The sequence below is a fragment of the Sminthopsis crassicaudata genome, chromosome 2 (genome assembly GCF_048593235.1).
Source record: "Sminthopsis crassicaudata isolate SCR6 chromosome 2, ASM4859323v1, whole genome shotgun sequence".
Classification (NCBI taxonomy): Eukaryota; Metazoa; Chordata; class Mammalia; order Dasyuromorphia; family Dasyuridae; genus Sminthopsis; species Sminthopsis crassicaudata.
Genome location: NC_133618.1, coordinates 468,757,702 through 468,784,232, shown reverse-complemented (window position 1 = coordinate 468,784,232; position 26,531 = coordinate 468,757,702). Strand labels below are relative to the sequence as shown.

General features: G+C 33.2%; 1 protein-coding gene across 5 annotated transcripts in view; it reads right to left on the bottom strand.

The window, feature by feature from the left end:
* Positions 1–26,531, bottom strand: part of PBX3 (PBX homeobox 3) — a 292,919-nt gene that overhangs the window by 41,452 nt on the left and 224,936 nt on the right. For all 5 annotated transcript variants that reach the window (XM_074293103.1, XM_074293107.1, XM_074293104.1 and 2 more), the window contains exons 5-6: positions 21,837–22,027; positions 15,389–15,524 (exon numbers count right to left, since the gene is read on the bottom strand). In XM_074293103.1, coding sequence (XP_074149204.1) covers positions 15,389–15,524; positions 21,837–22,027 — 327 coding nt within the window. The remainder of the gene's footprint in view (positions 1–15,388; positions 15,525–21,836; positions 22,028–26,531) is intronic.

The window sequence follows — 26,531 nt, the reverse complement described above, 5'->3', positions numbered from 1 at the left end:
GAAACAAATTCAAAAAGAGGAGAATGATTCCAAAAGTTCTACAAGGCAAAACCTCAATGAAAAACAATACTTGGAGAGAAATTCAACTAAAACTCCTAGAAGAGATGAATCAACAGTTATTTTTCAAACAAAGAGTATAAAAATATTTTAATGAATGAAATGAGAGAACTAGTAAAAAAAAAAAAAAAAAAAAGAACTAAAGAAGAAAAAACTTGGCAACACAAGAGGTTCAAAATCTTATGCCAACAATAAATTACCAGAAAAATGAGTATGGATTAAAAAGAAGTAAATGACCATAGGAGACAAAAAGAAGTAACAAATCAAAGATAAAAGTCTGAAAAAAAATAGAAGGTGTAATCTAAATCAATTGTTTTTCCTATACAACAGTTAACAAATTCAGGAGATAATACTACCCAGATCTTTTAGAACCAGAGGGCAACGTGGAAATGGAAAGACTCTACCACTTACCTGCTTAAAGAAACCCTAAAGTGAAAATTTCTATTACTGTTATGGTCAAACTGAAGAGCTTCCAGGTCAAAGAAAAAATACTGCAAGCAGTCAAAAAGAAAGAATTCCACTACGAAGGAGGCATAGTTAGGATCACACACAATTTAGAAGCCACCGTTATAAAAAAGCAAAGAGTCAAGCATAATTTAGCTAGCAAAACTAAGTGTAATTCTACAGGGGTGGATAGTGAGGAAATGGACCTTCCAAAAGAACTTCCAAGTATTTCTGATTTTAAAAAACTTTGAGATTAAAACTTAAGAGTTAAAAGAAACATAAAATGGTAAGCATAAATGAACAATGATAAAGGACTAAATAAAGATAAACTGCTTACATTCTAAGATGAGGAGAGTATACATGTCCCTTCTGAATCTCATCAGGGAATGTAACTGGACAAGGCAGGGTAGTCAGTTATATCTTAATGATATTAAGAGAAGAATAGATAGAGCAAGAGAAAATACTTTGGGGGAGGGAAGAGAGAGAAAAAGGAAGGATAGCAAAAATTAACTCACATAAGTAGAATATGTAAGTAAGCAATACAAACACATAGGGAAATGTGGGGAGGAGTGGCAGCTACTTGAACCTCATTTTCATCTGAACTTCTCAAAAGAGGGAGGAATTACTCTGTCCCCCCAAACATACACACAAAAATGGGTACAGACATACATTTTATTCAATGAGGAAATAGGAAGGAAAGGGGAGAAGTCTCCCTTCATATAGCAGAAATTAATGGGAGAAAAGATTAAGACAAGGATTAGTCCTGAGCAAAAGAAAGGATATATAAAAATATTTACATATGTGTTTTGAAGAAGCAAAACATGGGTATCTGAAGGGTATCAATAAACTGGGGAATTCCTGAATCTGTTTTAGTATATAAATGTGATAAAATACTATAGTGATTTAAGAAATAATTGAGAACAGTTCCAGAGAAACCTGCAAAAACTTCTATACACTTATACAGAGTAATGGAAAGAGAATCAGAAGAATAATTTGTGTAATGACAATGATATGATAAAGAAAACTACTTTGGAGAAATTAGGAGTTCTAATTGGCATAATGATAAATCACAATATCAGAGAACTAATGATTAATTATGTTATTCACTTCCTGATAGGTAGTACATAGTAAGACATACATTTGTGTAGCATGATCAATGTGGAAATTTATTTTGCTTGATTATACATGTTTGTAATAGGGGTTTTGTTTTTTCTTTCATTCTCATCTCAAGGGGTAGAATAGAGAGAAAACTGGATTTTGTTGATTTAAACAAACAATTTTTAACATTTTTCTAATTTTTGTAAAAAATCATTTTGAAATTATTCCTAATTTTGTTAAAAAGAATATTAATTATGGAAAGGAACATGGAGTAAAGGCAATTAGATAAAATATAGATCATCTCTTTTATTTCAGAGATAAGGAAATTCAGACCAAGAAAGGGGAGGTAATTTGCCCAAATTCATATAAACAGTGAATACAGAACTGAGTATAGAATCCAGGTCTCTTGAATTCCAATTCAATGTTCTCTCTACTTTTCATAGCAATGAAAAGAACGATATCAGTAAATACTTTTTAAAATTAATGTTTTAATTTTCTCCACATTTTCATTTTATTTTTTCAGGAAAATCCAAACTTTTCAAGCAAAATATTCATTATTTGGTTATCTTCTCATGTCCTGGGTTTGTGATTTTTCTCAAAACATAATTCTAAATCAACACCAGGCCCAACATATCTGTAGCATCTGAAGCAAATACTTCACGCTTAAGTTTAGATTTGACTTTAGAACAATTGAGCTAATCATGGAAATTACATATTTTAAAAGAACTAAAAAAAAATCCCTTACATACTAGTTGTGGGATATATTTTTCTTAAAATCTTAGGGATAAGACTTATTTCAAGGAGGTACTGTATTCACATTAAGTCTACTTTTTTAAAAATAACTTATTTGACTGTTCTTTGTACACTGGTTGAAGATCAGAAAAATGGAATAGGATTCTTTACAGAACAGAGCATTTGACATACTTCTTTCAAGACAGCAAAATCATTCTTTAGCAAACATGCTATTTTCTATACACTTGTCTCTAGGATATTCAGATTAATCCTTTTTTACCTTCTGTCTACTGCCAACATAATTGAAGAAGCCTTTATAGATAGCTGAAATAGATGCTGTAATTTGATGTTAATCTTTTTTTCCTGTTCTAATTATGGTTTTAACTGGCTTCTCCTTATTTTAATAGATTTTTTTTAATAAAGAAATCTTACTTACAAATTTTAATTAGCTTACTGTATACCCACAGCTTTGGCATAAGCTTTTTTATGAGTAAGGAGACCTTAGACCACTAACCGGTTTGGAGTCTCTAAAGTAGCTTAGAGGGAAAAGCATGCCGCCTCGAGTTGAAGAATGAGCACAGGACTGGGAATCCAAAATCAGGACTCTGGAGTTGTACCCCAGTTGGGGAAATCATTCTGTATGACTTTAGGCATATCAATTGCTAAGCATCTCAGTTTCCTCATCTGTAAAATGGATAATAGTATTGCAATACTATTCTACTTAAAAGAGAGATTAAAAGAAATAATTATATTTTCCAAAGCACTTTGCAATCACTGAAGTGTTATATACAAAACTGTTACAATCAACACAAGGAACCCTCTGGTTTGCATTAATGAAAACAGAATAGCAAACTCACTTCAGTAATGAGACTCTTTGTAAGAGTTGCCCACTGCTGTTAAATTAACTGTCTTTAGAACACAGGTAAAGGGAACAGGCAACTATGTTTTTTAAAAATTAACCTGATTTTTATAAAGTGCAATTGTTTAATTTTTCTCATTGCACATGTGTTCTCTACAAGGGATTTAAGTAAAATCAATTTCTCCCTCCACACTTAATAGGATTTTATTTTTTCAATTAAAGTAAAGATAGCTCTTGACATTCAATTTTATAAGACTTTGAGTTTATATATATATATATTTTTCACCTTGGCTCTCTCCTCTTCTATCCCACCCCAAGACAGCAAGTGCTCTGATATAGGTTATATATGAACAATCATATGAAACATATTTCTATAATAGACATGTAAGGAAAGAAGAGTCAGAACAAGAGAAAAAAACAGGAAAAAAAAAGAAAGCAAAATAAAAGTTAAACTAGTATGCTTCAATCTTCATTCAGACTCCATAGTTCTTTCTCTGTATATGGATAGCATTTTTTATCACAAATATTTTTGTATATATATATATTGGATTTAACATATATTTTAACATGTTAAACATATATTGGATTACCTGAAATCTGGGGGATGGAGTTGGGAAAGGAGGGGAAAATTTGGAACACAAGGTTTTGCAAGGGGCAATGCATATGTTTTGAAAATAAAAAGCTTTAGCAAAATAAATAAATAATTTTTTAAAAAAGAAAATAAATATTCTGAAATTGTCTTAGATGGCTTATATTGCTGAGAAGAGTTAAATCTGTCAAAATTTATCATTGCACAATATTGCTATTACTGTGTGCAATGTTCTCTTGGTTCTGCCCACTTCACTCAATATCAGTTCATGTAAGTCTTTACAGGTTTTCTGAAATTAATCTGTTCATAATTTCTTAGAACATTAATAATATTCTATTACATTCATATACCATAATTTGTTCAGCCATTCTCCAAATGATGACATTCCCTCAATATCTAATTGTTTGCCACCACAAAAAAAGAGCAGTACATATGGGTCCTTTTCCATTTTTTATGATCTCTCTGGAATATAGATACAGTAGTATACAGTTGGATCAAAGGATATGCAGTTTTATAGCCTTTTGAGCAGTTTCTAATTGCTGTCCAGAACGGTTGGATCAGTATACAACTCTACCAATAATGCATTAGTATCCCAATTTTTTCACAAGCCCTACAACATTTATTATTTTCCTTTTCTGTCATATTAGCCAATATGACAGATGAGGTAATATCTCTGAGTTGTTTTAATTAGCATTTCTCCAATCAATAGTGATTTAGAGCATATTATATGACTATAGACAGCTTTAATTTCTTCATCTGAAAACTGCCTGGTCATATCCTTTGACCATTTATCAAATGGGAAATAATTTTTTATTTTTATAAATTTGGCTCAGTTCTCTATATATTTTAGAAATGAGGACTTTATCAGAAATACTGGCTATAAAAATAATTTCCCACCTCTTAAGTAGAATCAATTTTTTAAAAAATTGTTAAGAACTTACTATGTGTCATGGGACAATGTCACTTAACCTGTTTGCCTCAGTTTTTTCAATTGTAAAATAATGGCATCTACCTCATAAGTTGTTGCGAGGCTCAAATGAGATAACTGTAAAGCACCCAACACAAATCTCTGGCACATAGTTGTTGTTCAGTCATTTTAGTTATATTGAATCCTTTGTGACCCCTTTTGGCACTTTCTGGGCAAATTAGATATAGCAGTAACTTAATAAACATTTGTTTCCTCGCTTCCTCAGAGTTAAAAAAAACAACAAACAAACCTGGATTCATCTTCTGACAGGCTTTTTGACCCCAGGCAAGTCATTTAACTCCTAAGTCCTCTGATTTCTAGATCCTCAAAGACCAAAGGAATCAAACTAGCCACAGTGCAGCTCGAACTAGATTAAAATGTAACTGGGAAACATTAATAATTTTTTAAAAGTACAATTCAATATAATTTTAATTGGTGGCTTTCTAAAGCAATATGGAGACTACTGGGACCCATGTCTATCTGAGTTTGAGATTACTGCTCTAGGAAGTTCTCTGGTACTATAAGAAGTGACTATACTGAATTGACAGGAATTTCCTCATCCTGCAGCTCCATATATAACTGAAATTACAAATCTAGCCTCTATTTCTATCTTTATTATGTGCCAAGGAGATATAAAAATAAAAAATCATATACTTCCTGCCCTCAAAGGGCTTTCAGTTTACCATAATGGTTGGAAATATATACACATTACAATGATTAAGCACATAAGAGAGAGAAGTCAGAAAGGCCTGAAAATTTTGAGAGGAAGGGGATGCCCCATGGAAATAGTGCCCCAAATAGAGGCTGTACCTTGAAGAATAAAAATCAGATAAAGGAGAAAGTGTGATGAAAAGAGTCAGTTTCATAAGAAGGAAAGAGTATACAAATACACTGAAGCATCATTCATAAAAGAGAACAGAAAAAGACAGGAACAAAACAAAGAATATATTCTATCTGGAACATAGAATGTTTCAAGATGAATTCTGTAAAATAAGGCTGGAAAGGTAGAGTGGTGATGGAAGGTGATTAAGCTTGAATGTAAGATCAATAATAACTCCTCTCATTCCTATAGCATCTTAAGGTTTATGAAATGCTTTACTTCATAGCAACCTTATAAGGTAGGTAATGGAGACAGCTAAGTTGCATAAGAAATAAAGTACAGGATCTGGAGGCAAGGAAATCTGAGTTTAAATCCTACCTCAGACATTTAATAGCTATGGCAAGTCACACCTGAAAACATTCCTTGAGGAATGTATGCATTCAATCTGACAAATATAGCTTTTCTTATTGACCCAGTATAGAATGCTATTTACATGACAATGTGTAGTTTCTTCCACACAATATTACATATTCCATCAGAGCAAGATTGCATATTTGTGTAATGTTGCATTTTAGGTATAACACTTTATGGCATATAATTCAACCTGGATGAACAACTTCTCAAAGTCTCGATTTCCTCATCCATAAAATGGGGTTATTTGTAAGGATCAATGAGATAATAATACATGTAAGATGCTTTGAAAAACCTCAAAGTGCTATGCAAATGCTAGGTAACTAACAAGCTAGGAGTAGTAGCAGCAGAAGAGGAGAAAGAGAAGAAAAAAAAAAGAATGAGAAGTATTATTGAAGAAATATTTATCCACATTTTACAGAAAAAAGAAACAAAAGTTGAAAAAAGAAAAAGGAAATACAGTAGGAAAAGATTTGGATTTAGAGTCAGAAAACACAGGCTTAAATCCAGAACTATACATATAGTTCATTACTTGTATGATATTGGACAAATAAACTTTTCTGGAACTCTTTTTCCTCAAATGTAAAATAAGGGATTTGAACTATATGAGCAGTAAGATCCCTCCCTGCTCTCAATTTTAAGATCCTATGATGTTAAATGGCTTTTCCAGTGATAAGTGACTGAGTCACAAGATGTATCCTAGGTTTCTGACTCTAAGTCCAGGGCTATCTATATCACATTGATGAAGGAAATTGTATTGTAATGCTGGAGAAACTGAGATAAGATAGATATTAAGAGAGTATTTAATAATTTATTTGAAAGGGAGAGATTTATTGGGACTAAATGGGTCCATGGTTTGGTCCCAGGGCTGAATGAGACTATCATCTCCAAGAATCCAGCAAACAATGTGAGTTCTCAATGGCATATATATAAATGGCTCAGACTCAGGGGGTAGACTGAGGCAGGGGCAGAGTCAGGGTGCTGAGAGCAGTTACTGGACTCTGACATCTCCTGTGGGATGAGCCACAGAAGAGGGGGATGACATAATAGGGGAAGGCATCAGGGACATAAGGAGAGGCATCTTGATAAGACAATATCTGATAATCTGATAGCTTGGGATGGGGAGAGGCATTCTGATACTCTAAAATATAAGATCTTTTATCCTTATCAAATATTCTGATAAAGAGGGAGGGGAGGTTTTTCAGGACAATTATAAACTGAAGCAGAACACTTAGAGAAACTGAGTCAGGACTGGGTCAGGATAATTAGGGAAACTGAGTCAGGACAATAAAAGAGAACGGTGGCTATTACAGTATTTATAATCTCATTCTTTATTCCTAGGTCATGAACCCATTTTGACCTGACCTTGGTGTATGGTGTTAAGTGTGGGTCAATGCCTAGTTTCTGTCATATTAATTTCCAATTGTCCCAGCAATTTTTGTCAAACATTGAGTTCTTATCCCAAAGGCTGGGGCCCTTGGGTTTGCCAAACACTGGGTTATTAGAGTTATTGATTATTTTGTCCTTTGGACCTAACCTATTCCACTGATCAACTAGACTATTGCTTAGCCAATACCAAATGGTTTTGGTAACCACTGCTTTATAATATATGTGGCTATAACAATATTAAGTAGTCAGTGGATAACCTTTGAAAACTTTTTGTGCAGAAGGAGGTTTATTCATTGGGAAGATTACTGTGACAGGAGAGTGAGGATTGGAGAATGGGAAGAGAAGTTATTAGTTGGCTTATTACTTAATTCTGCTACATTTTCAGGTTCTCTTATATAAATTTGTTTACCATAAAGTTCAATAAGTAAAATCAAGAGAAAAAATAGTATTTCACTTGCAAAATGCTACACCTGAGCTTAACAAAAGTGTATAATCAAAGGTAAATATTTATAAAAATGGAACTCAGAAAAGTATAAAGGAGTTTTCAGGGACTTGGAAAGCAGAAACTTAAAAGAAACAAGGGAGAGTACAGTTTATGGAAAAAAGTAAACTCTCATTAATTTGTACTATTCGAGGCAGCTAGGTGGCGTAGTGGATAGAGCACCAGCCTTGAATTCAGGAGGACTGGAGTTCAAATTTGGTCTCAGACACTAACACTTCCTAGCTGTGTGACCCTAGGCAAGTCACTTAACCCCAGCCTAAAAAAAAAAAAAATAAATAAAAAAAATTGTACTATTCTAAGTGAGAAATGAGAATTAAAAAGTAGGCACAGTAGAAATCATTTCTACAAGTATGGATTTGGAAATAATCTCTTACTCTGTGAATTTTCACAGACTTGCTAAAAATGTATGAGAATACAGGCTTATTTCAACATCAACAATTTTAGACTGAAGGTCCAATAAAAAAAATTTTAACCTACTAATGCAGTTTTAAGTGGCATTAATAGTCATATTACCCAGAAGAGGGAGATGGCATTCTGTTCTCTAATCAGACCATATTTAGATACCACATTTTAGGAAACAATATTGAAAAGCTAAAACATATTTAGAGGAAAGAAATGAGAAAACTGAAAAGATTAAGAGTCATATAGTACAATTCTTCATTAAGAATTTAGGAATATTTAACCTGGAGAAATAATAAAAAACATGATCTCTTAGTGTTTGAAAAACCACCATGTGTAAGAGGAATCTGACTTGTTTTACTTGGCTATTAATGAATAATTTGTAATCAATTAAGGAAATTATAGAGGTAGATTCTATATTAATGAGAAAAAAATTAGAGAAATTTCAAATCAATATCTGTTACTTCCCAAAGTCAGATGAATTCCCATACCTGATAGCCTGCAAATATAAACCTTACCAATTCTAGTCAAGGATGTTATAGAAGGGATTTCTGTTCCAGGAATAAGTTAGAAGAGATTACTCTAAAGTCCCTTACAACTCCAAAAATCTTTTATTATGTACATAATTTCTTTATTAAAACCCCCCAAATTTGCCAAAGCTATTTTAATTATACTATAAAGTAAATAGAATCAATTGCTTAAATATTTAATTTTTTTAAAATAAAAATTATAAAAATAAAAATTAATCAAATACTCTGAAACTTCATGAATTCAAAATGACTACTGGGAATCCTATCTGAAGAAACACAAAATTTTTAAGTCATTCCTTATAATAATAGCTCCTTCTAACTATCACAAGTTAGAGACAACTTCCCCTAATCCCTAGTCCCCAAAAGTAGAACTTATTGGGGAAGAGGAATTTCTGTTTAAATAGAAGTTGGATTAAATGATTTCTGAGGTATCATTCTAATTCTGGCATACTATGGCTAAACTTGTGTAAGTAGATGTCACAACTAAAGAATTCTTTAAAAACAAACTGACAAGCCTGAAAGTCTGGCATAAACTAAACATAAACCAAAATACCTCCTTGAGGTAGAAATAAATTTTCAATCTGATGAACATAGCTTTCCTGAATGACCTGGTACAGAATATGATTTACATGACATGTGTAGTTTTTTCCATTTAGTTCACACAATATTACATATCTTATCAGAGTAAGGTTGTATATTTGTATAATGTTGCATTTAAGCTATAATAATATGGCCTATAATTCAGTCTGGATCAATAAGTATTCATTATGCACCTACTATGTCTTAGCTTTAAGGATACAAAGATGAAATAAGAGAATCCCCATATTGTCAGGTTATACTCTAATAGGAAGAATAGAAATATAACTATATTACAAGATAGAATAGAATAAGTGAAAAAGAGAGTCTCCAAAAAATTCTATAAGAAAGTCATGGTTTGAAACTTGGTGGGTTTAACACTAATTTGACTATTTAAACAAATATGTAAATATCAAAGAAGAAATTTTACATTCAGTGGCTCTGTGGCCACAGTACAGGAAAAAAAAATTCAACTTTAAGTGAATGAATGCATCATATGTATGTGTGAAAAAAAAAGGACACAGAAAGGGAAAGAGAACAGAAAGAAAAAGGAAGATATGGAGAAAGAGAGATAAAGAGAGAGAAATAGAGAGAGACAGGCAGAAATACACATATCTACATACTATCTCTCTTCTCTCTTTATATATATTTGGAAAGATATCTAAAACTAAACAGATCTCATTCCAATCAATCAAAAAACAACAAAAAAATTCATAGGAGACTTCTAAAACAAACTTCACATTGAGTTTTAATTATAGAACTAAAGGTTACTCTAGGGGTTGTGTGGCTAATAATGCCAATACTAGAGATGGCAAATCATTAATACTTAACATGCTAACCTCAGGCATTGTTCCTTTAATATATAATGATTTCAAATATTGATAAGAAAACCTCACTGGAATCAGAAGGGATCAGTATTTTGGATCTCACAAGCACAGTTGGACAGTTTTAAATTTAGAAACTATTGTTAAAATTCATTGCATATGACTCCCAAAGGAACACTATTTCATACAGGGTCAGCTATTCCTTAAATCACAGTTCCATTGCAAAGGTTTTCATACTCTACCAACTTTTTTTCCTACAAGTAAATGATTTTCAACTGTCAACTTATGTTTCAAAGGTAATGACAATAGTGTTAGAAAGATCCCAGTCTTTACCTCAAAGATTTCTGTGTTTAATTCAAACAAAAATAAAAGTCATAATGAAAAAGCATTTTTCTGTAATGTCTAATATTGAAGCATTACAATTAATTCATTTAAACATTTAGTAAATGCATACTATGCACACAGCATTATGTTCAGATGATAGAAGAGACATAAGTTTACACGTTCTTGGCCCTCATAGAACTTACAGTCTGTGAGAAAAGATTAGAAGCACAAATTTGGCAGCTAAGTGGCTCAATGGATAGAGTGCTGGGCCTGCAGTCAGGAAAACCTAAGTTCAAATCTGGCTCAGATATGGATGGTTATGGGATCCTAAGCAAGTCACTTAACCCTATTTATCTCAATTTTCTCATCTATACATTGAGAAGGAAATAGCAACCATTCTAGTATCTGCCAAGAAAACTATAAATGGAATCAGGCAAAATCAGATAAAACTGAAATGAATTGAATAAACACAAATATAATAATATGTCACACTGATTAAATAACTTAGAAAAGTATAAACTAAATTGCTATGTAAGGTTTGATGGAAAAAAGACATTACCAATAGACACACCATAGATGAAGGAGATGAAATTTGAGTTGGGCTTTTAAAGAAAGGATTAATTAAAGAAGAAATTCAGTAAATCAAGAGCAGGAAAGAGAAGGCTTAGACAACAATGTAAACAAAGGCATAGAGGTAGTAGAGTAAAGGATTATTCAAAGGACAAAAATAGAATAGTACAAATCAAAACATGCATAAAGAAGAATCAATAAATAAATCAAGCATTTATTAAACTCACATTATGTTCCTGGTTCTGTGCTGAGGGTTTAAAAAAAAAAGAGAGAGGAAAAACAGCTTGTGCTCCCAAGGAATATACTTTCTAATGGGAAACAACAACACACACACACATACACACACACACACACACACACACACATATAAATACATATATATGGGCACAGGTTGGGGATAAGGAACCTAGAAAAAACCCTCTGAAGAAATGGATACTTGAGATGAGTCTAGAAGAAAGCCAGAGTTTCTAAAAAGTGGAGGTAAAAAGAGAGAACATTTCAGTCAAAATGTACAAAGGCAAAGAAATGGAAGATGAAGCAGTGGTAATTGCTAGGGAGTTATATGTATAAAACTGAAAAGATAAGAAGGGGGCTATATAATGAAAAGCTTTAAATGTTAAAGAGATTTACATTTGATCCTAGAGATAATACTGAATTACCAGAATTTACTAAAGTGAGAGAAGGAGTCAATGAATAGAACTACAATTTAAGAAATAATTTTGCTAGTTATATGGAAGATAGATTGGAGTAAAGAGAGACTTGGGACAGAGACCAATTAGAAAACAATTGAAATACTTGAGATCAGAGGTGATGAGGACTTCAATTAGGTTGCAATAATGTGAATAAAGAGAAGAAAATGAATATAAACGATGTTGTGAATAATGAAACAAGAATATTTGGCAACTGACCAAAGAAATGGGATGAGAATGAGGAGTCAAAAATGTCACCAAATTTGCAAATCCAGGTAACCAGAAAGACAGTGGTATTTTCAACAATAATTATGAATTTCAGAAGAGGAGTAGCTTTAAAGGAAAAGATTTCTGTTTTAGACTGCTGAGTTTGGATACCTTTAGCATATCCAATCTGAAGTGTCCATTAGGCAAGCTGGATATCTAACTAGAATTCTGGTGAGAAATTAAGTCTGGAGATATAGATCTGGAAATCATTTACATTAAGATACTTGGACCCATAGAAGCTGATAAGATTATTAAGTGAAAGTATAAAAAGAACAGAAGAGAGGGCCCATAACAGCTTTAAGGTATACCTACTTGGTACATGTATTATGGATAAAATTCCAACAAAGGAGAAATCAGACAGGAGGAGAGAAAATGTCGAGTGCTACAAAGAGAATCAAGAAAAAATGAGGATTAATTAATAAAAGGCCATTAGATTTGTCATTTAAGAGATAACTAGTAACTTTGAAGAGAATAGTTTTAGTTGAACTATGAAATTAGAAGCCAAAGTACAAAGATTGAGAAATGAATGAGATAGAGAAAACCGAAGCAACAAGTACAGATAGCTATTCCTGGGAGACTAGGTGAGTAGAGGAAAAGAAATGTAAGAGGAAGACTAGCAAGAACAATACAATCAAGTTAGGGATTTTTAAGAATGGGGGAAACCTAGAGAAAAAAATTTATTTTGGAAGATGGGGAAATAACCAGTAGACAGGGAGAGATTGTTGGTTAGAAGTGGAGGGGATGGAGCAGGAACAGTCAATGGTCTAATGTAGAGGAATTTGATCTTGGTAAGGAAAAAAGCCACCTCTTCAAATAGGGATTGGAGTAAAGGAGTAGATAATGGAAGATGATGTCAAAGTAATTTGTAAAATGAGAAGGGAAGAAGTTTACATTTGAATGACTTCTTTTTTTGGGGGGGGGGTAACGTGAGGTGAGGTCCTTACCTGAGAAGTTAGGAGAGAAGTTGTGGAAAGTTTAAGTTTTGGAATAACCATTGTGATAATTAGAATAGAGAATCAAAGAGAGAGAAGGAGAAGGAACAATGAAAGAATTCTGGAAAAATGAAATTGTACCGGATTTTGAAAATCTTGAATGCCAAATAGAGGAATTTAAACAACAGGGAATTACCAAAGACAGTTATTTTTAAGTTAAGTTTTATAACAAATAAATCAATTTCTCTCCAGTGAAAGCTCTGGTTCATCATCTAAATCAACTAGTCCAGGATTATTTGCCATGTACTAGCAAGATAATTCCACTGATAAAATAAATACAGCAGGAAGATCATCAAATTTGTAATGACAGCAACTAGTCAAGCCATGATTATGCCACCTGCTTGCTACAAAACTTTACATTAAGTCACTCAACTATTTGTGAAATGATTATTCTAAAAGTTGTACTACCTATCACAAGCTCATAAGCAAAGATGATCATATACATAAAGTGATTTACAAAACATAGTAACAATTAAATATGAGATATATTTATTTATCTAATGGCTTTTTCCATCCTTATCCTTCATGACCTTTCTGTAGCTTGCAACACTGTCCATTATCCTCTTCTCTTTGAAATGCTCTCTCATCTAGTTTTCTCTTTCATTCTACTTAACTAATCTCTCTTTTACTCGATCCTCCTCTATACCAGACCCACTGTATGTATCCACCAAAGTGCTGTCCTGGGTCTTCTTTCTACATAGTATCTCATTTGGTGAATTTACCATAGATTCAATTATCATCTCTAAGCTAAGAATTCTCAGATCTATATATTTGACCCTAATTTCTCCCTAACTCCAGTCTTCCATCACCAACTATCTATTGGACCTCTCAAATTAAATGTCTCATAGATACCCTAATTCAATATGTTTAAATCTGAATTTATTAAATCACCTCCCAAATCTTCCCCTCTTCTTAACTCCTTATTATTGTCATCTTCAACTCTTCACTCATATTCATATTAGATATTCAATTATTGCTATATGCTGTCATTTCTATCTTCACAACAGCTCTCTCTATGGGAGATTGCCCTTCCCATCATTTACATTAACTTTACAATCACATTGGTTCAGATTCTTACTATCTCATGCATAGACTAATACAATAATCTATGGTTAGTATCTCTACCTTACGACTCTCCTCATTGTAATCCATCCTCTCTTCACTTGCCAAAATAATCTTTCTAAAGTCTGAACATGTCACTCTGTTAACTAAATACACTTCAAAAATTATGTCCAGGATAATATAGAAAATCTTTTGTTGGCATTTAAGTCCATTTGCAACCCAATCCATTTGCAGCCTGATCCCTTCCTACCCTTCTGGACTTCTTACACTTTACTTCTTTCCATCTTTTCTATTACCCAGTCATACTGGCCTTTCTATTGTTCCTCCTACAAGATAACTCATCTCTCAAATCTGTGTATTTCCACTGATAACTACTCAGATCTGGGATGCCCTCTCCCAATCTTTCTACCTCCTTATTTCTTTCAAGCATTAGCTCACACCCCAACTTCTGCAAGAGATGTTTACCAGTCTTTCTTACTACTAGTGCCTTCCTTCTGAGATGATCTTTCATTTATCCCATATTTGTCTTTTATATATGTACATAAATTTTAACATGTTATTTTTCTCTTTGGAATATGATCTTTTTGAAGGAAGTATGCCTGTTTTTGCCTTTCTTTATATCTCTAGTATTTAATAATGTGCCTAGCATATATTAAACTCTTAACAAACACCTATTGATATATTTTTATTGTTATTATTGCTTGCCAATATAGAAGTTCCACTCACTTTGTTAAAGATGCTTATGGCCCAGAGGTGTATAAGAAGATATACATCATCAAACACTGCAAGATATGGATTTATTTTGCTTGGCTATATTTGGAACAAGAAAAGGCTTTTATAATTGATAGGGGAAGGAGAGGAAATTGTAGAATGAATTAAGGCAAATCAATACCCCCAAAACCCACCAATGAAACATATTAAAATGACACAGAAAGGAATTTCAGAAGGGGACACTGACAAACAGAACACTATTGATGCTACTGTGTTATAATTTTTTAAATTATAACATAACTTAAGTTCAAGAACCCAACACACATGAAATACGAGGCTAGAATTCTTCTATGAAGTCAGAAACTAGGATATGGCAGGAAAAAGGTAAGGAAGAACAGAGGTTGTTGGTTAATAATGTTACCAACTTGGAAAGTTGGGATATTCTTGTGGCATAAAATAAGGGGTGATGGCATTATAAATACTGAAAAAAGAAGCCTGGCTCTGCTGACAATTTCTTGTGCTTCTTATGAGAATGAGTGTTTCAGGATCATGATAAAGCAGAAAGTCCCATTTTACCTGTGACACTGTAATGCTGCATTTCTTTGCCAGCTCTTCTTTGGCTTCTTCACTGGGGTAGGGATTGCTGAGGTGTGAATAAAAATATTCATTCAAGATTTCTGTTGCCTGTTTGCTGAAATTACGTCTTTTTCGTCTGAAAAAGAAAAAAAAAGTTAACTATGGACTAAAGGAAGAGGAAAAGGGTCAACAGTGGATAAATACATGCAGAAAGACTATAAATTTTTTTCATTAAAAACTAATTTTAATTTTTTCAATTACTATGATATTTATGTTAACCAAACGAATATATAATCTACTGCAAGATTGTCTAATTATTTTCAAATGGGTTAGAACCTATTAACTATACACTCAAATGGCCAGGGGAAAAAAATATTATATGAGTTTTACTTTGTGACTAAGTCTTTGACATGTTTCACTTTCACTCCAGAGTGTCTACTAGATCTTATTGCAGATAAGTTATGTGCCCCTCTCCTATGATTTAATATATTCAAATATAAAATTTAGTACTCAAAAACAATATCATCAACAGAAGGTTATACATTTGTGTATAATATTAGTTCTATTATTGGCATTTACACAGTACTTTAAAGTTTGGAAAGCACTTTACATATGTTATTTCATTTCATTTTAACAACCTTATAAGGTTTGTTATTATTATCCCCTTTTTACACATGAGGAAGCAGAATCACAGAAAGGTTTAGTGACTTGTCCAGTGTCACACAAGTAATTATTAGTACTTCAAAAAGAAGTCTTTAAACAGGAGGAAAAAAAATCTGTACTTAAACATTGAAAAATAACACCAATTTTAGACCACCTTTAAGAAGTATAGCATGTAATCAGACCAATATGCTATTTAAGGAACTGACTTCCTTCCTATTTAACTTGTTTTTCTAAAAATGACATGTGCACACCTGACATACACATGGGTGGAATGGGCTGAACTTGCCTATAATGTTTAAATGAAGGAAGCCAGACAACTAGGTTTGGTCAAAAAATAATTGGCATAGGACTAAAATTCTCATTGTAGAATCAAGTCTTATAATTAAGGTCCTTCAGAATGTCCTTGACAAAAATGCATTTGTATGTTACCCATGGGGATGAGGGGGGAAAGCATCACTTTAGCACTCTTTCGGTAATACATTAACAAGCATTAGTTAGATTCAGAAACTCTCAAAATTGGAGTATCTTAGGATTTAGAATGGTTAAATTTAGTACATAGAATCTTAGAACTAAAAGGGACCTTAACTTCAATCAGAACATAGAACATAAGATATCTAAGAAAAAAGGGATTTATAAAACAGATTAGAAGACAAAAAAAAATCTGCCATTAAACCAGAAACATTTATTTCATCCAACTTCTATTTGAAATATGAATTCTTTTACACCATTCCTTTGCTAAGTAGTTGGCCTTAACAGATAGCTTGTTTTCACTTCAAAAGCAAAGTGAGTTGGATGAGTAAGTGATAGGTAAAAAGGTTTGAATCATGGGTTGTTGCAGGATAATTCTGGGGAAATCATTTATTTACTCTGTACCCCAGAATCTCCTCTGTAAAATGAGGGACTTGGGAATAAATGATATTTAAGCTCCTACTGTGTTAACAACTTTTTACTTCTATACTCTAGAAGATCTGTGATTCTACTGAGGTGAATCTTTCCCCATCACTGGCATAAATCCTACTCCTTAAAAATAGCAGACTGCTTCCTAAAACTGGTGATCAACCTTCTGACAACCTAAGTAGAAAAAAGAAAGCAGTGAATTTATAGTCAGAACACATGGTTTCACACCCCAGATTTTCATCTAATCCCTATGTGATCTTTGGCAGATCACTTGCCCCATTTGGGTCTCAGTTTCTTTATCTTCCAAATGAGAAAGGGATCAGTGAACTAGATTATCTCTAAGTTCTCTCTCAACTCCAAAATCCCATGATTTTAAGAATACATGTAGGAGGTTTTTCTATTTAAATGCAAACTCTTACCCCAGCAGGGTAGAGGGGGTTTAGGAAACTTGTAGATTTGTTCTTAAATGTATTGCATAGATATGTGCACCAACTTGTCTAATTATCAAGAAAACGTGAGCATAGGTTTCCTGAAAGAAATGAGTGGGCTACAAGTCAGAGTGAGCCAGGGAGTCATATATCTGTCAGATCATTTTTGCCCAGAGCAGAACATCCTTCCCTAGCACAAGGCTTGCTAAGAGGCAATACAAGAACAAATTAAACCAGAGCTGAGTATTTCCACATACTTGAAGGTATAAGAAAAACTTCTGTCATGTGCTTTATTTATTTTTTAGAAGAACATCATTTAGAAAGTTCCCATTAAGCATTTTCCCCAAAGTCTCATCCCCCCCCAGGGTTAGTTGCAATCAAGATGCCTGTGCCTTAGGCCACAGTACAGCGGAGCATCAATCCCCAGAGGTACAGCCTATCAACATTGAAGCACTGCATAACTACAGTCTTTACAGATGAGTCTTTTCAAAGCTCCATTTATCTCCTCATTCCATTTTGGCTCATCCTGCCTTAGTTAAACACCCACTTCTTCAACAATGAGGAATCAAACACTTCAAATGTTCAAAGGATAACTGATTATTGATGTGGTTACTATTTGCCAGAGCCATTTCCCAGGGCAATAGAAAGAGCCCTAAAGACTTTCTATCAAAAAGGCCTGAATTCAAATCCCCATTCTGACACTTGTCTAGATGGTGTTCCAGTAGTGTGGGGGGAGTGGATGTAGGAGTGGTTGAGGGCATATGGGGGTGTGTGTATGTGTGTGTGTGTGTGTGTGTGTGTGTGTGTGTGTGTGTGTGTGTGTGTGTCCAGAAGAGGGGCAGAACATAATTCCAGAGCAGAGAGAACAACATGATTAAATATGCAAGGGTGTACTGGCCTGAAGCATAAGGACATGTAGAAAAAATAAGGGTAAACATGTAGTTTAGAGTTAGATCATGGAGAATACTGGATGCTATGCCATGTTATAGAAAATATGCTTTAGTTTATAAGCAATAGAGAATTTCAATTAAAGGTTTTTGATGAAACAATGATATTTTCAAGCAGTACTTAAGGGAAATTAGTTTTTAAATATTTTAAATAAAATTTTCAAATTTAATTTAAATCTAAAATTTTAAAAATAGAAAAAAACTAAAAACACAGAGACCAGTTAGGTTGCTTTCCACATGTAAAGTGAAAATGGTCTAAACTTGGAAAGAGGTCTGGGTTCAAGTCCCTCCTTGCCTCTGTTAAACAGTTGTACGACTTTAGGAAAGTAACTTTAGTGAGACTCAGTTTCCTTATCTGTGGAATAAGTGTGTTGGACTAGACTATCATTAATGTCTTTTATATCTCTAAATCCTATGACAGGAAGGAAAAAAAAAGGACTAGATTAAGGACTTAGGTCCTTAAAAAAGGACTTAGATTAACTACAAAGGAAGAATCACAAAAATTTTATAATTGACTGGATATGAAAGGCAAGAGAGAAGGCAGGTATTAAGGATGATTTTGAGATTTTAAGCCTGGAGGAGAATAAATACTATTAGCTATTAGTTACCAAGTGCTTTCCCAAATGACTCAGATAAAGTAGTCCAGTAACAAAGAAACTAGAGGCTAGAACTCTTGGGTTCAATCTCTGACTGCCACTTATCTATGCCCTTAAGCCCATAACTGCACAATCTCTAAGCCTTAGCTACTTCATCCTCAAAATGATGATAATAAATACTTGAACTGTCTATTACACATGGTTGCTTTTTTAAAAAATCAACAAATGTCATAAAAAGTTTTCTATTATTACTTCTAAGCTCAGAGAGGTTATAGGATCAAATAACATCACAGAATCTCAAAGTTGGATAGGATCCCAGGAATTGTCTAGTTCAACTCACATATATTTGCTGAGAAAATATTTTATAAACTACAAAGAAATATACAAGAGATAAGTATTGTGTAAAGAGTGTTAACTTGGGTAAGATGACTTGATATGGAATCCCAACTCTGCCATATATTAAATATATGACAATGGACTAATAACATTTCATTGAATCTGTTTGCCATCTATAAAATGGAAATAATAATTCACTCACTACCTATCACACAAAGTTTTTGTGAAGAATGACTTGTAAACTCTCAAGTATACTATAAATTACTTACAATAATTATTTTGAGAGGCAGTGTATATGAAAAGAGCTGTCTTTCAAATTAGAAATTCAAAGTCCTATATTTGATACATGAATGATAATGAGCAATTCACTTAAAACTCTCAGTATCCCCAGATAAACCTTTAAGAGTACAAATTTAAGAAAAGATACCATTCTGACTTGGTAAGGAATTTGTTCACTGAAAATTTCTATACCAATGAAATCACAAGTTCGTTAAAAATTTTGTCAATAACTCCACAAAACTTTTTTTTCCCCAATTTAGGAAACTAAAGTCACCTTCTTCAATGATAAAAGAATCTGATGGAAATTATTACCCCTGTCAGATATCAACAGGGGGAGAAAAAAATCAAGGTGTCTTTCTCCCTGGAAATAAATTTTGGCCAAGGACTGAAATAATATTCAAGAGTGCAAATTTCAGTTGGTAAGACAGTTGAATATAACTACCAATTAGAAAATCTACTATTTTCACTTATGTGAACTTTAAGCTTGTTAAAAAGTGAAGTCTTCTAGTTCCAATGATCTTATGATGAAGAGAGCCATTTACACCCAGAGAGAGGACTGTGAGAACTGAGTGTGAATCACAACATAGCATTTTCACTCTTTTTATTGTTGTTTGCTTGCATTTTATTTTCTTTCTAATTTTTTTCCTTTTTGATTTTTCTTGTGCAGCAAGATAATTGTAAAAATATATATGCATATATTGGATTTAACATATATTTTTGCTATGTTTAACATATATTGGATTACTTGCTATCTAGGGGAAGAGGTGGGAGGAAGATGGGGGAAAATTGGAACACAAGGTTTTGCAAGAGTTGATGTTGAAAAATTATTCATGCATATCTCTTGAAAATTAAAAATATTTAATAAAAATAAATTTTCAAAAAGTGAAGTCTTTGTTCATTTACTAGAAACTAAAATACTTTCTTGCTTGCGTTTGAAAGGATGTGTTTAAAGCATCTTTTTTTGTTTGTTTTGTATCATAACTTGTATAAAGTATTATTTTCCCTAACAGTATCATCAAGCCAAAATGGCAATGTCAGTCTTAAAAACTCATTTTCTTAGCATTAATAGGAATAAAATGAGTCTGTGGTGTTAAAGGACAGGTCAAATCTCCGAGAGCCTTCACAGCTGTGGATCATAACATCTGAAGGAGTTGCAGGGCAGCTTTTGCTGACACAAGTGTTGCAGACTGGGAACGAGATAAATTGGAGGCAGAGGGAAAAGGAGAGAGGTCAGACAACAACAACTGCCTCTCAATCTCCTTTTGTCATCCTCTCACAAGAGGAGATCCATTCTGCAGGTGTGGGTTGGATCTCCAGCAGCCACAGTCAGGTGGTCCCATTGATTCCAACAGTTCTCCCATGTATTCCAACACTATGGGAATAGCGGGTTTTATAAAGGTAGAGAAATAGGGAAAAATATTACCAGGAAATAAAGCTTAAAAATAAATGTTCAAGAATAGTTCCCCCCCCCAAAAAAAATTCTTAACCTCAATTGCCTCAGGGGAAAAAATGCTAAGTGACTTGCCCAGAGTCACACAGCTAGGAAGTGTTAAGTGTCTGAGGCCAGATTTGAACTCAAGTCCTCCTGACTTCAGGGTTGGTGCTCTATCTACTGCACCATCTAGCTGCCTCCTTAGCATTAACTTCTATGAAATTTTCAAAGACGGAAGTAATCTTACATTATGAGGAAGTCATAAAGTAGAAAAGCTCAGGGACTAAATGGTCTATTTGGATCAGCAGAGACAAGACATGAGAATTGAACATGCAGAGCAACAGCACCTTATTGAGTGTTGGTGAATACAAAATTAGAAACAGGGACTTCAACAGATGGGATGAGAGGTATCCTTCCTTAACACTGGTTTCATTTTCAAATTCAAAACTCTCTTGCTTACTTTCACTGTGTGGCCAGTTCTCAGATAACTGTAACTATCTGCTCAGGATTATTTGAGAGCTTCTTTTTAGCTATTGTACAGTACAACTAAAATGATGAAATTAACAAAGAAAGAATACCACAGAGAGCATAAATCAGGGGAAATAAAGTAGAAGGGAAATAAAGAAGAAAACAGTTACTTAATCATACATATTATTCATTTCTAGGACATCCTTATATGATACCTGGTGAAATGATACTCCATGGAATCCCTTCACTACAGCAAAGTAATCATCTGTGGTATTCACCCAACCATGTTGTAGAAAAGGCCTTGTAGCAAAACTCAGTTCCATCTGTCAGGTGGTCAGGAATTTGGTGCATAATCAATGACAATAACAACAAAAGTACATAATAAACTATGGTTTTACATACCTGGCATCGAGGAACCTTGATCTTAAAATCATGACTGCTTCACAAGTACTTTGTTTGAGCTGCATCTGAATTGAACTGAATTTCCGATGGATTATGCCCACCATTCTCTCAATCTCTTTTGGAGAAATGGGACGTGTTCGACTCTGTTCTCGGAGAAGGTTCATCACATGTGTGGTGAATTCATTACATGCCTATAAAAAGAAAAATCCTTTAGGAGACTAATATATATATTTTTTACACCCAGAAACAATTTAAGTTGAATTTCTATCAAATTTGCATTAGTCAGTGGCATTTTTCTTCCACAAAACTCTCTTCCAATAACTCATTACAGTATGAGGATAACCTTGAACCCTCCAACACTGACAGTGATCTGGTTGATCTTACCAAATAGGAAAGACTTTGGATACAGACCTGGCAGCTATGTATATCTTATCAGAAGACCAAGCCAGCTAACTGTGGAATAGTTTACCACCAGAAAGCTAACAATGACAAAATAAATGGTTTTGTCCATTGCAAATCAATCAATCACTTAAAATTATTTATTAATTACCTACTAAGAGTCAAGTGCTACACTAGCACTAGAGGTTAAAATATGTACATGTATGTGTACACACACACACACACACACACACACACACACACTCTGTCCTCAAAAAACATTATTCTGCTATTTATATGTTTTATATATAGTTATATATATATAGTTATATGTTCACAGAAAAATACATGCAATATATATAAAATAAAGTACTTTGGGGCAAGGAACTAAAAACTAAAAGAATCAGATAAAGTCTTTTCAATGAAAGTAAGAATTGAGCTGAGCTTTAAAGGAAGGTAAGATGCTCCAGAAATGGCAATGAGAAGGGAAAGAATTCTAGCTTGTTGTTGCAGGCATAAACATGGAGATGCAATACCATGCATAAGGAAAAGAAAGTAAATTGATAGAAGTATAGAATACAGGAGAGAAAGCAACATGTAATTATACTGGAAAGATAGAAATGGAAGGCTTTAGGTACCAAACAATAAAGTTACATTACACCCAAATGGCAACTATTGATCAAGAAAGTGAAATACTCAAATCTGTACATTTGGGACGATCAATTTGGCAGCAGTGGAGGATGGATTGGAGAGAATGCAGGGAGGTCAGTTAGAAAGCTATTGCAATTAAACATCTATTAAGATGCAGAAGGTTTGTGATTTGTGTCATCAGAAGAACTCACCCTAAGAACTGATGGCTCTTTTAAAGTACTAGAATAAGACAGAAAAGAAATTTTAATATTTGTGAGGTAACAAACTGGGCTATCTGGGAAAGCAATTGTTTTGTAGGTATGATGAGCTGAACTATGCCAGGAAATTGTACTTTCCAGGACATAGTTTATACTGTTTCATATAGTAGCTGCTTAATAAAGTTCCCACAGACTAATTTTCTTCATAAGAAAATGCTTTATATCAAACTAAGACTTTTGGCTATCAATACCCAGAATCGTTATTTTCTTAATAGTTTTATCATTCAACTAATTTGAGAAACTGTTATATGCCAGGTCTTATCCTGGCTGCCAATCATGATATATATAAAGATGAATATGACATCATACTTTTTCTTCAAGGAGCTATCAGTCTAGTGGACAAGATATGTAAGAAATTAACTAAAATGCAATCAAAATCTAAAAGCATTTAAATCTTGAACTACAACTTCATGGAAGAATCACATTATCTCAAAGTTGGAAGAGACCTCAGAAAACTAGCCCAACTTGCACTTGAGCAGTATTCTTTCTCAACACAAATACTAAGAGGTCATCCAGTCTACATTTAGAAGATTTCCATTAAAAAAGAAAGCACTACCTCCTGAGGCAGTCCATTTTTACCTCTGGACAGCTCTAATTTTTGGAAAACTTTTCCCTATATCAAATCTAAATTGCTGGTTAACAAAAGAAGTCTAAATGCCTCTTGAAAAATGATAGCATTTTAAATTCTTAAAAGACAATGATCATATTCCTCTCTAATTCTTTCAATTGCTCCTTATATGACATAATACTGAATATACTCACCATCCTGGTCACTAAAAGATTCTTTTCCTTCTGACTGGTCTGGGACATGATATCTTAAATTCCTATATAGCAAAGGGCCTATGTTTAGTTTCCTGTACAGCAAAGAACAAAGAAACTGGCGATTCTAAAACTAGAAATCTGTTTTCTATTCATAAGTTGGGAAGAATAAAGAATACAATCTAAACTTCTCAATATTCCATTAATAACAGGCTCTTCTAGAATGAAGAGAACTGACTTGTATGTGAAGATAAGTGACATGGCAATGTGATAAAGAGAAAGGATCAATATATTTATAGTTGGAATATCTAGAAAGTCCTGCATTTTAGAAGAGGACAGCCTTTTAAAATTCTCCCTTATTTTAGATTTTTCCATCATGTTCCTAGGAACCTCATTCATCCTGCAAAATTCATCCTAAATGCTCATACCTCCTTAGTACTCTCTACCTTTCTAACTGAACAGTAGGGAAATGAGCTAAAATTTTTTCACTTAAGGAAGGGACTCAGGCCCACCATCTCTTCATTTTGTATCTAGTTGCACTCCTCTGGACTTCTCAGTCCTTCTTCCTCTTCTATTTATCAACTCTTTTTGTGTATTTTCTTCTCCCATTAGATTATAAGCTCCTTCAAGTCAAGAACAGTCATTCTTTATATTTAGCTACTTCTACAGTGCCTGACACATAATAGGCATTTAATAAAAAATCAAGTTCTAGTTCTGAAATAGCTCTGTAACAATAGAAAGTCATAACCTGATACTCAAGTTAATCTACAAAACAGGGGTAGCAATACTTAAACTACATTTTCTCATAAAGTTATTGTGAGGAAACTCCTTTATAAACCATACAGTACAGGTAAATGTAAATTACTATTATTTTTGGACTTCCCTTAAGCAAGAGCTGACAGCTCTCCCAAATCTTAATGAATTATGTCTTATCTCCCTTCAAATTAGATTGCTGTCTATTTTAAGGAACAAAAATTCAACTACAAAAACATATTTCTCTTAGGCTTAAGAACAGATTTATCTTTTGTTATCAAAAATAATTCATTTAAAAAGAAAACCCAAAGTTCCAATATTTATGTCATAATTTATATAGTATTATGTAGTGAAAAAAGTGCTGACCTTAGGAGAGCAAATTTCAGTCCTGGCTCTGATTTTTCATTTATTTATTTATTTATTTGTTTGTTTGTTTATTTATTTATTTGCTTATTTATTTAGTCATTTGCTTATTTATTTATTTATTTGTTTGTTTGTTCATTTATTTATTTATTTATTTATAATGAAAGGTAAAAGTTTTTTATCTTTACCTTGCTCTCCCTATCTGATTGAAATCTTTCAAATCTGGAGGCTTTGACTGAAGAGTTGTTTACCTGTCCCATGTTGGCTAGACAGACTTTATTTATATATTTATTTTGATATGGTGTTAGATACTCCTACAATAGAACATTTCCAAATTCCTTCCACAAATTCAGATCAGCAACTCACTGAGTTTAAATAACTGGCCCTTAGTAATACAGATAGTAGTTGTCAACATAGCTGGTTCATTAGCATTATATGATATACATACATGTCTATGTAGACATATATACACATATATACATAATACATATTTATGTATACAATTTACTATAATTACAATGCTTTTCTTAAAATAAATCAGACACATTATGACTATCTGTACAGCCTAGAACAAACTGTTTCACTTTTCTGAATCTCCTTATCTTTTTCCTTTTCTTCTATTCTTTAATGAGATCAATACTATTTATACTAACCATACTCACTGGATTGTTTGAAGTATTTAAAGTACTATAAAAGCTTAAGTTATCATAATCATAGTGATACTGGCTTCCTACTGTCTTTTTGGGGGAGATTGGGTTGGATACTTTTACCTATAAAGAATAGAATCCCTTTGGGCTACAGATTGGATTGCTTTCAAGGCCTTTGTTAGGAAACAATTTATAGCCAATGTCTGGAAGGATATCAATGCTGCTCTTGAAGCAACAAAGGATTCTTACCAATTTGATCCACACTAAGGTAAATCATACAATAAAGACAGGGCAAGTGTCTTGGTAAAATACTCATTCAAACCTTCCATGTGAATGATACTTGGGATATTAACTCGAGTTTTTTCCATGTGTTAATCTCTACAGAACTAGTTTCCAGCATAAGTTTTCTAAGCATCAGTTTAAATATCACAGATAAGCTTTGGGGGGGGGGTTGGGGGGGAAGAAAAGGAGTGGGATTAAAAGCAAAAAGTTTCTGCATCTAAAAACTCATAATTTCCTAAAACATTTGCTGAATGTTTCACAACTTATTAAGTGTGAACCATCTATGAATGCAAATGCTGATTAGCAATTTGGCAATAGCCCAACATTCACAGAATTCACATAGCTTTTCTTTAAACCAGTAGTTCATACATGATTAATTAGAACATCTCATTTATGTAGTGTGCACTTTAGCTCATTACTCTAAGTAAAATTCGTTAAGTATTTACATTTAGATAATTAAAACTGGGTACACCCTTAAGAAAGATGCATATACTTCAGGCAAAGTGATTTTTTTTTCTTCTTTACACTACTGAAAGTAAATTACAACCTAATTTACATCATCGTCTAAAACAGTTTCAGAGCTGAACACAGAGTAGTTGATTTCT